General features: G+C 44.6%; 1 protein-coding gene across 2 annotated transcripts in view; it reads left to right on the forward strand.

The window, feature by feature from the left end:
- BEND5 (BEN domain containing 5) overlaps positions 1–15,702 on the forward strand; it is a 1,007,185-nt gene that overhangs the window by 699,673 nt on the left and 291,810 nt on the right. For both annotated transcript variants that reach the window (XM_005872514.2, XM_005872513.2), the window contains exon 6: positions 9,809–9,848. In XM_005872514.2, the coding sequence (XP_005872576.1) occupies positions 9,809–9,848 (40 nt within the window). The remainder of the gene's footprint in view (positions 1–9,808; positions 9,849–15,702) is intronic.

Consider the following 15,702-nt stretch of genomic DNA (forward strand, 5'->3'; position numbering starts at 1 on the left):
CACAAATAGACCCATTAGCTCCCAGAGACAGAGGGTAGCCAGGCTTCATGGCCAACCCAGGTTCCTGTTCTTCTATTCTGTCTTACAAGTTAGCCCCACTTTCTCAGGGAAAAGTAAAATAGTCCCTCTCCTTTAGGAGCCATTTCAATGACCATCTCTTAAAGGAAGTCTTCCTGGTAACTCCTCAGTTAAAACCAGTTGAATCAAATAAGCAACAAGACATTGGAACTCTGAATAAATTCCTGGCTAAATTCCTCCCCTGCCTTCACTCACCACCCCACTCCCTTGCTTTTTTTAAACAATTTTTTCCTAGGCATCTGTGTGTGTGTTTTTAATTTTAAAAGATTTTCTATTGATTTTTCAGAGAGGAAGAGAGAGGGGAAAAAAGAGAGAGAAACATGGATGTGAGCATGCAACATCGATCATATGCCTCCTGCACGCCCCCTACCAGGGATGGAGCCTGCAACCAGGGCATGTGCCCCGCCCCAATGGGGAATCAAACCAACAAATTTCAGTGCATGGGACAATGCCCAACCAACTGAGCCATACCAGCCATGATTAGTCATCTATGTTTTCTAGGCACTAGATATAGACACAAATCCCTTCTTTCCACTCTAATGAAGGGGGCATGTGGGCAAACATTGCAGAACAATGTGGCAGGTGACTTCGAGTAGCTCCCTTCCCTCTGGACTCGGCTCACTTTTCTTTGAAGTAAAGTCCGTTGGGCTAGATGATCGCTAGGAGGCTATGTTATGGGATAGCCTCCCTCACTGGGGCTGGCTTTTGGTGACCTTAAGGGTGAAGAGTAATCACAGTTTTAAAGTATAAATTGGAGGCCTAAAAGACATATCTTTTAAACACTATAGTTTGATTCTATAAAAGAAATGTTGTGACTTAATCAAATATATTAACAAAGAGAATTGATCATCCTGTCACTTGCACTCATGACAAGCTAAAACATCACATTTACAACAAACTTCCTGCTGCCCTTTTGGAGATCAGGGAGAGGGAGAGTACAGAGAAGTGAAGAATATTCAGCTCCTGACCTGGGAGGGGGAAGGCAGAGTTAGGGGGTAGTACATGGAGAGAGGAGAGGTACGGGTGGGGAGAAAAGAAAGGCTAATATGTACACACCTAACTATAGTGTGGGATATGATTAAGTCACTTGGTGTATGGAGACCATCTGTCAGACACCTATGGGTTCTCTCCAGCCTCGGGCTGCACGTCACTTAGATGCCATGTCTGTTCTTGAAGGTCCCCGCATGGCTGGCATCACTGGAGGGGGGTGGGAAGCAGCAGTCTGTCCTGGCAGGCAGTCTTCCCTTGTGACTAACAGCCTCCCCTGCTGTTCTTTGATGCACCCACAAGTCTTTCCTCCAGAGCTGGGGGAGGTCCCGACCCCCAGCACAAGCCCCCATCTGCCTGGGGTTGCATGGCGTGTCATTGCTCTGCAGCAGGAGTGAGGGTTGCAGCTGTTTACCAGCCTCTAAAAATCTGAGCTACCTTCCACATGCAGCCGTTGGACACAGAGTGAGACAATGTCCACCCAACCAGCAGAGCTTAGACTATAATGGGAATGGCATTAATCAAACATAAACACGGGTAAATATAGCGTTTCAAACTGTGGGCACTGCGAGGGAAACGTAGGGAAGGTCACCCTGAAATTGCAGCTCCCGCCGCTGCCTGGTGCCGAGTCACCAGCCGCTTCCACTGCAGCCTGGGTTGCTCCCTCAGGGCTCCCCACTCACTGCTCACAGCTCTCTGAGCGCAGGCTTCAGCCCCAACAGCGTGGGCTTCAATCTAGTGTCTTCCACTTAGCAGCCACGACCTTGGGCAAGTAGCCTAACCTCTTGACCCTGAGCTTCATCTGTAAAAAGGGGTAGCAATGCCCGCCTCAAACGGTTGTAGGATTGGCTCACGTAGGTGCTCAGCGAATGGCAGCCGCTGTGGCCACTGCTGCTGTCAACCCTGCTTCCAGGATGTGCTTGCAGCTTCCAAGGCTCCTCCATCTCCACTCGCCCTGCTTCCCTGCCACCGGCTGCCAGAGAGGAACTGAGCGCTCCTGGAAGCCACCCGGGGAGAAAGCCACTTGCCCGCCCGGCTTCGCCAGTAACAGGAAGCTACAGGAGTAGGAGCTTCCCAGTGAAACATATTGACACAATCTCACATGTGCAGCCCCAGTTTTTGTCTGCTCCCCCCAGTCTGCTTCCCATAGAATTGAACCCCTATTTCACCCTCGAGTGATGTTCACTCTCTCCCTGCATACAAGGCTGATACATTTTCTGTTATCCAGGTGGGAGTAGGTACCCAAGAGGGAGGCTGAGCCTCAGCCGCTGCTCAGCTTCCCCTAGAAGGTGGTGGAGTTGGGGGTGCTTAGGGGTGGCATCCAGGCATTGGCTGATAGGCCAGGTGAGGCCTGAGGGATATTTTGAACTCTGGTCATGGTCCCTTCACCCACATTTTTCTGTGGAGCACTTACCATCGCTTAAACTAATTAGTATAGTACGAGGATTTGCTTGCTGTGTCTGTCTTCTCCACTTCACTTTAGCTACGTCTCTGAAGACAGGGGCTGTGTCTTTCCCTGCCCTCAGCAGCATGCCAGGTGCAGAGTAGATGCTCCACTGACACTTGCTGAATTACGAATAAATAAGCGAGGAGTCAGAGAGGGAAAGCACGGTGCGGTCTGTGCATTGCACAGCAGTTGTTTAGCGTGAGAAGGGGGGCCATGTCGAGGGTGGGCGGTGGTCAGTGCGCATAAGGTAGTGAGCTTTCCCGTCTGCACAGAGGCCCTGTCCCGTTTCAGTGGGGCGTGGGCAGGAGCTCCGGGCCTTGAGACAGTGCTTTCCAAATGCACATGCTCCCTACTCTGGTCCTCACAGAGGTGGCAGCTGCCCCTGCTCCTCCCCGCTGCTCCCCACTGCCAGGAGAGGGTCCGTCGTCTGCCTGTGGTGCTGACTGAAGTGTCAGGCCACCTTAACTGGTGAAGGTTTGGTTCTGAAAATAAAGGTCACTTGTTTATTTTCTAAATACGAGGTTATTTTAATATATACAAACTGCTTTATTAAATAGCGCATAAAACTCGTGGAATATCACACCCTCCTGGAATATCAAGCTAAGAATTCGAGTCTTTATCAGAAATGCAACGGGGATCGGTAAATTATTCTAAAGAAAGAAGTGAATTTAATTTTAGAATGAGCACTCCTGCAGCCAGTGAGGAGGCTAGAGGGGAGTGAGAGATCAGAAGCAGTGAGTTTAGAGGCGGCCAGCACCCTAAGGAACCAGCTATGCTTGGGGTAGGGCAGCGCATGAGATCCCTAGATGTGGAGAGAATGAGAATGGCTGGGGGAGGGGGGGGAAGTGCAGGAAAAGTAAGGGGCTGAGCCCCTGTGACCCCTGTTCCGGAGGGTGCTGATCCTCAGGCTTCCACAGGGACAGGAGAAGGCACAGAGATGACGGGTGCTCCTGTTTAAATCGTCTCCACTCTGTGCCATGAAAGGCTGACTTTTCCCCAAATAGCAATCCTGCATGCAGCGCAGAAAGCAAAACAGAACACGTAATCAGTGACTATTCTCTTCCACCACGCAGAACCCAACACATCAAACAGCCCCGAAGCTCCCGGAACACCGTGTCTCTTTCTTATTCTGAGCAGTAATTGCGATGCAGTTCGTGACCAAAATGAAAAGTCCATTTTTAACCATAGCCTCCCAATTACCCATCCAGATGAAGAAGGCCAAAGCCAAATTCTCTGTGGCCCAATCCTTAGGTCCCCAGGCAGAAACAGAAAGGGTTTTATGAAAAATTATGGTGTGTGTGTGTGTGTGTGTGTGTGTGTGTGTGTCTTGGGAGGGGGAGTTATACTAAAGACCTCTTCCCATGACCAGTTCAGTCTAGTTGTCACCTTGCTAACAGGTGATAAGCAGATCTTCATTGAATACCAGGTATTGATCAGGCATCGGGCCAGTCCTTGAGGAAGCAATGATGGCACAGCCTCTGCCCTCAGGGAGCTCACAAAGCCAGAGGAGAGGGTGGGGAGTAAACAGGCCAGGGAACTGCAATGTGATGGTGCTCTGATGGGATGGTCAGGGGGTCAGGACAAGATCCAGCCCAGCCCTGGCAGACCAAGAAAGACTTTACGGAAGAGGTGGCATGTGAGTTGATAGCTGAATAACAAGCCTGGTGAAGTAGGTTGGTGGCAGCATCGTTGTGCCCAGAAGAGGGAACAGTGTGTGCAAAGGCCTGGAGGTGAGAGCACAGCAACATGGGAACAGGAAGTGGACGGGCATGGCTAGAGCTTGGAGTCAGAGAACAGGAGATAGGAGGCGGTCGCGGAGGTCCTTAAAGTAGCGAAGATTCAGACTTGGTTCTGTAGAAGCCCTGGAGAGTTTTTAGATGTGCATTCTAGAAATCTTACTCCAGCTGTGATGTGGATGAACTGGAGGAGGCAGGAGTAGAAGCAGGGAGACCAGTTAAGATGCTGCTGTGAAATGCTAAATGCCAGGTGGTGAGAAGCCCAAAGTCTCAGCCAGAGGCAGGGTGGAGCGGAAGCCTGCACTCAGGAATCCCAGCTCTCAACCAGTGTGCTCCCACTTTGTCTGGGGACCGCTGTTCAGAACAGTTCTTACCCTTTCTCTCAGCTGCTCTTTCCTGTGAGGCTCCTGGAGTTGGTCTGCACTCCTCTTATGGATGGGCTCCCTAATTGCCAGGTATCCTAGGCAACATGCCTACGATGACACAGCTCAGAGATGACAGAACCAGGAGTCACCCCTTCATCTTTCTGATTTTGAGTCTGAAGCTCTTTCTACAAAATGCTTTCTGTAACTGCAGTCAGAGGGATTCATGGATGAAGAAGAGTATCTTCTAAGAAGAGGTTTCCCCAGATTCACATGCCTTTGTCTACATCACTAGGCTGCAGTAGCTGGGCCTTTCAAACTGCCTCCTTGTGATGAAAGAGCCAAGTGGTACCCTCCTGATGTCTTGCTGATTAATGCTACCTTCCTTGAAAAAAGGGACTAGAAACAAAATCACAGCAGTGAGAGCAAACATATCAGTTATGACAGTAAATAAATGTGACTTACACCCTTATACTTCAAAACAAAGACGTGGCCTGGGACCAAAAAAAAAAACACACAAAAACATAATATTGCATACGATTAAAACGTACTTCATTTTTTATATATAACTATGATCTCATTAAATATACACAAGCAAGAAAGATGACAAGAAAATACACCAAAATGCTAACTATGGTTCTCTTCTATTAGTGGGATTTTATTAAATTTCACTTACTGAATTTTCTAAAAATTTGGAAAATGACAAAAATAAGCATATTTGTTTTCATAATTATAAAATATTTAAAGATAGGTTATTTAACTTAGGACAATAATCATAGTTTTCATTGAGAATAAATTGAACCCATAAAAAATCTGAAATTCGTGGATGAGGTTTCTAATTGGCTCACCTTTCAGGACTTTCATTCTCGGGCCAGAGGTCAGTGACATTATATTAATGAAAGAGCTTCCACTGGATGCATGGGGGAATATGAATGACTCTTGGAGCAAGGATGCTGGCAGACAGTTCCTCGAGCATCCACTGTAGATGCTCTGGCCTTCCCAGCTGGCATCAAATTAAGAGATTGCTCCTATTGGCTTTGAAACACCCAACCCTCTATGGCCTTTATGGAGTCATGATGGAGCATTCATCCTATGGTGCTCAAGCACAGAAATGGGTTTCTTCATAATGTCCATGGGGCGCCACTCCTACTAGGGAAGGCTGGGTGCAGGGCTCATACACAGCCAGGAGGTCACACATCAACACCTAACTAACCCACTCTGGCATACCCACCCTCCTCCAAGACTCTATGAAATACCATATTGGCACACGTGGACACATTTCTGTCTAGGTGTGGAGTTCCTTCACTTGAAGAGAAATGCCCCACTCCTCAAAACACATACCACGTGTACACACGCTACAACACATGTGAAGGCCCTGCCTTCCTTGTACTGTAGCTTTTGGTTACCTAGTGGTTCACCTGCTAAGCTCTCATTCCCCCACCCCCACCCCTCAGGCCCTATCAGCCACCAAACCTCCTAGATCATCGACTTCATCTCCTCCATCTTACATCGCATATTTTACCTCTAGGCAGTTTGATACTGTATCTCCATATAAAAGACCCTTATCTCTCCGTTGGTAACTAATTATAACAATTTGGTAATTATTTACATCTAATATGCTCCCTCTATATAAAACTGATTGTACATTATTGATAAAATTCCACAAATCATGTGCCCTATTTTTACAAATGCCATAGAGTTTCCATTGGCAATCTCAAATGATTATACTAGGTAGACTAGGAAATTTTCCCGTTCATTTGATTCCTTTTATTTTTTTAAGAACTGTAAAGGAATTACTTGGATATCTCAGTTTTTTAGGTAAAAATTATTACACAGTGGTTCTCAAACATACACTTTTTCTTTTGCATATATAGCATGCAGATTTTTCAATTCCATCTAACTAATAAGAGGTACGGGTTAAAACAATAGCCTACACTTATCTGCTTGAGCCACTAGGTGGTGCACACATATGTCAGGGAACTAGGTTAAATGGGCTTGTGACCAGACCTAATTCATCACTACAGGACAGGTGGCACAGACAGTAGGAGGAGCTGTGGGGGTCAAGAAGAGACAGCAATCCTGTGGATGGAGGGAGTCAAAGAAGAAGATCTCCCAGAGGAGGTGGATAGGCAGCACTGCTAGCTGCAGAGACGGTGAGAGCAAAATTATAAAGGAAAGACCCCCCAAAGTTACAGCAGAGAGAAAGTCCTGGAGAGGAAGGAGCTTGTTTGCTTTCCATGCTCATTAATTCCTGCCTAACAGGAGTAGTCAAGTCATTTGAATTAGAAATCAAACATTCCTCCAGGCTTTGTGCTGGCACAGGAGACATTCAGATGAAAGGACATAGTCTTGTCTTTGAGTAAGGACCTTGTGAGAAACAGAAGGAAGCAGTCAATTAAGATAGAGCATGCTACAAAAGGTATGTTTTAAAAGATGCATTGGAAGAACAAAGCAAAATGCTCATTCTGCTCCGAGGAAGGGAGAAAAGAGGGTTCGGTTTGGTGTGCAGAGACGACCTCCTGGAGGTCTTGAGAAGTAAGAGGGATCTCCACAAAGATGGTGAGAGATTAAGCTGGGCTGGGAGCCAGCCTGAGCAAAGGCGTGGGGGTTTGAGAGGATAAAGTGGATTTCAGGAATGGCTTAGTTGAGTTTAAGTAAATGTTTACTGAGGGCTCCCCTATGGACTGTACAATAGATGTTCCAGAGCCTCAAGATGCCCCTCGACTAGTGAGGAAGACACGCATAAAAATTGAAACATAAAAGAAAGCTTAAAATGTGGCCCCTTTTAAAGTCTGACTGTCCTCTGAGCCCCTCATGTCCTGGCTACAGGGATTCTCAGGGAATCTCTGCACCAGAAGGGGGAGCCCACAAGCACAGTGTCTGGTTGCCTTTGACTGGAGTCAGGGAAGGTATCCCAGTCTCCCTCACTCATCTCAGAGTTTGAGGCCAGAGGCATAGAGCAAGTTATCCAAAGCCACACAGAGGTATGTCCAGGTATGTCTGCCTCCTGCCAGGTGTTCTTCCATTTTTCCCTGCTGGACCCTGGACACAGAGTCACCCTTCAGAGATAGCTCTGAATTGGGAAATAGACACTTTTCAGATAAATAGATCTTCATCGCCAACAGCAGTCATAAAGTCAAGCTGTGGAAAAATAGGAGGACACGTTGTGTGCTTTCCGCGTGCATGAGGAAAGTGCCCGGCCACACAGCTGGCCTCAGCAAAGGCAACTTGTACTGCTGGCCTAATTCTGTGTTTGGGGAGGAAGCGGTCTGGCTCTGGCGTTCCTTCTAGCCAATGGGCGTGTTTATTTCAGCATGAAGATATATGCTCACAATGTGGGCCTATGGCACCTTGGAATTGCTTTGTTTGCTTGGAAATGTCAACTGGAAGGAGCTATAAGCTGGCAGGAAATAGGGATGTGCAACTAAGAAGGCCACACAAGGACACAGACCTGCGTTTAGGCTGAGAAGTCACAGAAGCAGGGGTGGAGAGGTCTTGAAGAAGTTCTGACTTGGACAGGTCAAAGTTAAATGGAAGAGGAGGGTGACCACAAGAGCGAGGAGACTGGAGGCCAGGTCTTGTGAGGAAAGGACAAAGGAATTGGGAATAATTAGCCTGCAGAGAAGAAACACAGGTCTTCTTCTGCAGAGAAGAAACACAGGTCTGTCCAAACTGTTGTCATGGGGTGAGGCAGCTGGAAAGTAATGATGTTATAAGAAAGCAGGTTTCAACTCAGCTCAAAGTAGAGCTAGTGAGTTCCCCATCAAGAAAAGGGCTGAAACAGAAGCAGTTTGTACAACTAGTAGGGACATTACGGAGGGGATTCCTGTTTTGATAACAGGTCAGACTCAATGACCGTTGCGTTCTGAGCCTCCATAATTCAATGAAAAGGAAAGAGGTAGCTTATATAAACCAAGGGTCCCATGGCATATAATAATAACAGCATCGAAACTAAACATGTCTTTTTATTGAGCACCTATGAAATGCCTGGCATCGTCATAGTCATTTATGTGCATTGTCCTATTTTGGTCTTTCAAGCCAGGATTAGACTAACTGAATTCTGGCCCTGCCATTTAATGAAGATGTGGTCTTTGACAGATCATTTCTCCTCTCTGAACCTCATGTCCCTCCTCTGTACAATACCAATTCTGTAGGATTGCTAAGAGTATAAAAGGAAATGATATATCAAAGTATCTGGTACTGTGCCTGACTTACAGTTGGGACTCAAAAACTGTTGCTGCCTTCCCCTTCTGCTTATGCAGAATTTCAGGATGCCATTCTTGGAGAGAGATGAGATAAAGAGGGAAATGCAGGTAAGGTGAAATATGGCAAAGAATCCATTAGGTGAAATACCAGATAATCAGAATCTTTTGCAATGGGGAGCCTGTAGCAATGGTTCTCAAATTGGAGCTTTTTGGGCCCCTTTTAAGGAAAAAAAATGCATATTTTTAGTACTATTTATGTAAAATCAAATGTAGGAAAAAGAAAGAGGTAGACTGGGACTTAAGTCTTTAAGAGAGTTGCTCACCATTGCCCCACGCCCGACCACAGTACCCACTTTTCCATCCTCGGGTTCCTATGACACCCAACCCAGAACAGTTTCCCTACAAGTATGCTGTGATAGGGGCAACCCTCCCTAAACGTTAATCACCTCAACCCTTGGGGTACCCCCGGCTAGTTGCCTCCGAACATATATAGTCTCATCCATCTGGCTTAGTGTGCCCAACAAATACTACTTTCTTTGAATGTTGTGTGGTACAAAGAGATGAGGATTCAGTTAGAGAAGAAATAGTTGGATCATCAGTAATTGGAATTGTCATAGCATTGCTGAGCAAATTCAAGTAAAGTAGCCCAGGAATATCTTGGTTAGAAAGGCGTATCAGGAGACTAACAGTGATGTAAGGACCCAAGACAAAGAAAATCGCCAAGATGTCAGCCACTTACCCAGTGTAGCAGGTGTGAGCAAAGGCAAATGAGCCCGTGGCTTTTCCCGAAGCACAATACAGGTTTGACTGGAAGACCTCAAAGACCCACTTAGCTCTGACCATCCAAGGACAAGCAGAAAGCCGCCCGTTCCCTTTGTCTCTGCAGAATCATGAGTGAGCACCAATTTATCTACAATGTACCCTGTTGACCTGCTAAGCACAAGTCGGTCTCTGGCTCAAATCAGGGCTCTCACAATGTGTTTTCTTTTGCAGCAACAGCGGCAGCTTGATCTCCTAACAATAACCAACCCCGGTGAGTAGATGTGGCCATTGTGCTTCGGCTTTTCCCTTATCTCCCAGAGTGCTGTCCGATTGTCTATCCAAATGCAGCTCCTGCCTGCCTCCTCTGATTCCCCGAGTGGACAGCAAAATTCTTTCGTGCCGTGGACACCCCTTCTCCCCTGACCTTCTGTCCCACAGGCTGCGCCTTTTCTCCCTCCCAGCTCTTGCTGCCTCCTCTTGACTCTGCTGATGGCCAGGCTAATGCTCGGATGTGGCTGCATATTCCAGGGTCAGGTTCTCAAATCACTCAATGAACTCAAGTGTCAAAACAGTGTTCTGGCCTCCTGAGAAATAAGTTTTAAAGCCATGGGGACTGCCTGTAGGTGGCATGGGATGGAAGGAGGATGGCTCATGAAGAAGGATTAATCTGGGAAAGTGACCAGCTTTGGTCTGTGCTGAGGGTCAGGATGACTTTTCTCGTACCTTCGTAAGGAAAGGTCGAGGTCTCCAATACAGCTGTGGCCATGGCAGTAAAAGGCCCTTTCTTCCCCCTAATCCTGGCATGTAGCCTAGAGAGAGATAGAGCTATTTAGTTTTGCCAGAAAGGGATTTTAGTTTAGTTTGAGAGGCAACTGGCCAACAAGAGATGCTGTTCTCTCTTGGGATCCAAGGAAGTGATGGTGCCAGCAGGGTGAAGGAGCATTCAAGAGTAGCTGTGGTGATTCATCTTCATTCATTGGTGATAATCAAAATATTTAACAGCCTGGTGACCCCCTGCTGTGTTAGACTTTACACTTGGTTTACTGGTCTGTGGGGAGATGGGGTCCTGGGAGAGGGGCCAGTGTTGCAGAGTGGTTGGTTGTATGGCAGGGTTAGCGGGCTCTGGGTGGCTAATTGCCAATAAATATGGAGATATGTCAGTATTTCAGTAACCAGTAGTCCTGTTCCATGGCATCCCTGCCTTCCATCAAGCTTGTTATGCAGTTGGCTCTCCTCCAAGGAGACTGAGAAAGTGCCCTCTGCAGGCTCCATCCCAGCACAAAGGCTCTCCTTCCTCTGGTCTCTGTAACTGACATCTATGATAGTGACAGCAAATGTAAGCTGGGTCCACCCAGTTCAGGAGACCTTGCTGCATTTCCACCAGAGAGAGCTTTTTGAACTTGGGACTTTAGAACAAAGATGAATGCATTTGAATAATGTTTAATCTATCCATAGAATGAGCTATGTTTAACATAAATTCAAAATCATAAGCTAATATACATAGAGTGGCTCAGTCAATAGTGTGACCTTCCAGTTTCTCCCACTGAGCTGCTGGTGAGGGACTACCTTTGTTCCATCCTGTTTGGTTCTCTCTGTCTTATCCTGCTCCACATGTGCCGACCCAGGTCACCTGCGTTCACCTCCTAGTCTTATTGGGCCACACCCTGTAATGGTGCCAAAGTATGAACTGTAGAGGGTTCTTGACCTGTCCGCAGTTGCTTTACAAGAAAAGTTTCAGGCCCTGTTAACTGCATTTCTTTTGCGCTAGCTCCAGCTCTTCCCAGCTGCTAGTGCACAGATTCAAGCAATAGCATGACTCCCAGTGCACTGCTTTGGGGCATCTATGGACTTACAAAATGCTAAGTGCTGCTGATTTAGAACAGTCTATAATTTACTCTACTTTTAGATGAGAAAAGATGTGTGTTATGGCACACTGGTCTACTGTAAGTAGGCTAGACTTGTGTGATGTTATGGGATATACACCTGGACACATTGTTCCACTCAGCTCTCTTAGGCACCAGTAGGACCTGAGGAGCTGGATCCCCAGAGTGGTAGGTAGGCTTACTCCAGCGTGCCAGACAAATAGGATCCGTGTGCGCCATGACTCGGAAAGCTTAGGAAGTGCCATTAGACCTTGTATTATCTGGACAACTCTAGTCCATGCAAGAAGCACTTTCCTCTGTTGTTATTAGCTGTCTCTGACTGTTAAAGTCATCCCCCGCCTCCCCCACCAGAAGCTGCAGCAGCCTGCAGTGGGCCTCCTACCTCTGGGACTGCAGTGGGAGGTCCTGGCTTGTCTGTACTCCTCCTAGTCCCTCCTCAACACAGAACTGCAGTCTGATGCTGCCATTCCTCATAGACCGAGTCTTTGAAACTGCTGGTGGGGGTTTGGGAGCCTTTTCAAACTGTGTTATCTTCTTTATACTCTTATTTTCTCTATTGTGAATAATTTCATATATACAGAAAAGAGTGGAGATATAATGAACAGCCATTTACTTCCCCTCTCCCCCAACACCTTGGCTTTATCATATCAACATTGTGCCTTTTATGCCAGTGGGTCTCCTATTTTTAAAAATGTGTAAATCTGGTTGAGACTTTTCTCTATGAATACCTGACCCCATCTCTCTCCCTCACCCTATAGTTAACCACTGTAATGAGTTCAATGTTTCTTCATACTTATGTATCCAATTATATAACTGGTGTTCTTTTACAGATTCCTTCAAATGGTGTCACATTATAGAGTTACTCTGTGAATTTTCCTCTGCTCTTTATTATATTATAGAGACTCATTCATATAGATACATATAGCTCTGCTTCATTCATTTTAACTGCTATATGGTATTCTACAAATGATTAGATCACAATTTACTTATCCATTTTATTGATCATAATTTGGAATATTTCCAGTTGTTTTGCTACTAAGCATTTTTGTGCATCTCCATTTATGCATAAGTATGAGAATTTCTCTAGGTCATATAGCTAGGAGAGGAATTACGGAGTATATGCATTTTCAAATATATATCCTTTTTATATATCCTAATATATAAAGCACTAGGGGCCGTCACGACTGAACAGCAGGGGGTCCGCAGTGGGGGCAGGGCCGCGATGGAGGCCTCTCAATACGCCAGTGCCTCCGGGGTCTGGTTCAAGTCCCGGATTGTGAGAGGGTGAGTAGCCTCTAGTTTACTACATAAAGGCCAACTGTTTTCTAACATAGTTCAACAAAGTTACACTACACTTCCAACAGCAAAGTATAAGAGTTTCCATTTCCCTGACTCCCAAACATGGAATTGTGGGACTTATACATTTTTACTAGTCATCATAAAAAATGTGAAATGGTACCCCGTTGCTTTGATAATATGTGTTTCCCTGATCACTGGTGGGGGTGAGTATCTTTTCATACATTTATTGTCCATGTTGATTTATTCTTCTGTGAAATGACTTTTCATAATTTTTATTGTTTTTTTTAAATTTTTATTTATTTGTAGTTCCTTATCATTCTGAACAACAATACTATTTTGTCATTTATATGCATTGCCAATATCCTCTCCCAGACTGTGGCTTGTATTTTTCACTTGATTTATGATACAGTTTGATATATGGAAGGTTTCTAATTTAATGTAGCAAAATGTATCAATCTCTTGCTTTATGAGTCTGTTTTTGTGGCTTATTTAAGAAATACTTCCCTCCCTAGAAACCTATATTCTCCTGTATTTACTTCTAAGAATTGTCAAGTTTTGTGTCACATGAGTCACATGAGCACTTTTATTTATTCTCTATTATTCCATAGGATATGGGAGAAAGCAAGCTTTCAGCTGCTACTGCCTGATCCTACATCCAGATCTTAGCAAGCTAGTGGCCTCAGGATCGTTCATCCTTTCACACTTCTGTGCATTTAGCTTCATGCAGATATCTCTCTCACAATGGAGCCCAACTAGGTATTTCATTTCTTTTGATATGTTATTCAATATTACTATTTGATGGAAATGCATCAGCTTATTGAAGCAAGAACTTATGTAGCCATTTGACCCAGAAGTCCAACTATAGTTTCTTCCTTACTTTTTGGAAATTTTATTCTCCTTATAACCTAATCAAGGAAGAAAGGCAGTATGAGGAAGTATTATTTTCAATCCAAGTAAAACCCTAACCACCAAACTGAGAAGAGAAACTGTTATTTTCTGCACATGTATATACATATATATATATATATAATTTTCAAAATAAAGTTAGAATGATACTATATAAACTGGGTTTTTGGAATATAGTGTGAACATTTTTCAACGTCATCAAATATTCTTCAAGAGCGAATTTTTTTATTGTTGACAGTATTACAGATGTCTTCCATTTTCCCTCCCCCTTTACCCCTCTACAACCAGCCCCTACCCACCCTACCCCCAGGTCTTTACCACCCCATGGTCCATGTCCCTGGGCTATGTATATAAATATATAAATTCTTTGGTTTATCTCTCCTCCTACCCCCACCCCTATATGGAGGTATGTCAGTCTGTTCTATGCCTCCATGCTATGAACATAGAGGTACATATATTCCTTGTGATTGGTGTTTTAGGGTTTTTAGGATATATTTCTAGAAGTGGGATCACTGAGTCAAAAGGCAGTTCCATTTTTAATTTTTTGAGGCAACTCTGTAATGTTTTCTTCAATAGTGGCTGCATCAGTCTGCATTCCCACCAACAGTGATTTAATGTTCCCTTTTCTCCACATCCTCACCAGCACTTGTTGTGTGTTGTTTATTGATGATAGCCATCCTGACAGGTGTGAGGTGATATCTCGTTGTGGTTTTAATTTGCATTTCTCCGATGATTAGTGACTTTGAGCATTTTTTCATGTTTCTTGGCCATTTGTATGTTCTTTTTGGAGAAGTGTCTACTCAGATCCTCTGTCCATTTTTAATTAGATTGTTTGTCTTCCTTCTGTTGAGTTGTATGAGTACTTTATATTCAGATCCTCTGTCCATTTTTTATTAGATTGTCTTCCTTTTGTTGAGTTGTATGAGCACGTTATATATTTTGGAGATTAACCCCTTATCAGATGTATCATTGGCAAATATGTTCTCCTATGCATTGGGTTCCCCTTTCATTTTTATGGTGGTGTCTTTTGATGTGCAGAAGCTTTTTAATTTGATGTAGTCCCATTTGTTTATGTTTTCCTTTGTTTCTCTTGCCCTAGGAGATGTATCAGCAAAAATTCTGCCACCTATGATAACTGAGATTTTACTGCCTATGTTTTCTTTTAGGATTCTCATTGTTTCATCACTTACATTTAAGTCTTTTATCCATTTTGAGTTTATTCTTGTGTATGGTGTAAGTTGATGCTCTAGTTTCATCTTTTTGCATGTTTCTGTCCAGTTTTCCCAACATCATTTGTTGAAGAGACTGTCTGTATTCCATTGTATGTTCTAAAAGGGAATTTTATGTAGTCAAAAAGCATTCTATTATACTTTAATCACCCTGTTGGATAGTAAATCATCTCCAGTTATTTAATTGTAAATAATACCACAAAGAACATTTTAATATAAAGATTTTTGTGTGCATCTCAAATTATTATTTTTTGGGGGAAAAAATCTAGAATGAGAATTACTAAAAAATATACATAGTTCACTAGCCTAAGTTACACTGAAATAACAATGACATCAAAATTGTAGGGGCTTAGAAAACAAAGGTTTATTTTTCACTTTAGTTACATGTTCCACCTGGCTTGGCGTCAGCCTACTCTACATCATCTTCACTGTGGCACCTGGCTGACCAAGCACCTTCTGTTTGAAACATTGCTGGGTGTCTTAGTTTGGGTTCCCTAACAAGCAGACCTTGAGAAGATTTAGTGCAAGTAGTTTATTTGGGGGGTGATCCCAGAGACCTTGGTAGGGGTGGGTAAGTAATACAGGAAAAAGAAGAAAGCCAAGAAAGATTTGTTAGCAAGCAAGCTACCACAGCATCAGGACTTCAGCAAACTGGGGAACCATGGGAATCAGTGTGGAAAATACATGTCAGAATTACCCCTCTGAAGAGCAAAGGAATGGGGTTAGTGGTGGGTGTGCTAAATCCCCGAGACAGCCAGACTGCTTCATGTGTGGATGTAGCAGGTTCCGGTAGCCAGAGAAAGCCCTC

Source organism: Myotis brandtii, unplaced genomic scaffold (genome assembly GCF_000412655.1).
Source record: "Myotis brandtii unplaced genomic scaffold, ASM41265v1 scaffold382, whole genome shotgun sequence".
In the NCBI taxonomy this organism is placed as follows: Eukaryota; Metazoa; Chordata; class Mammalia; order Chiroptera; family Vespertilionidae; genus Myotis; species Myotis brandtii.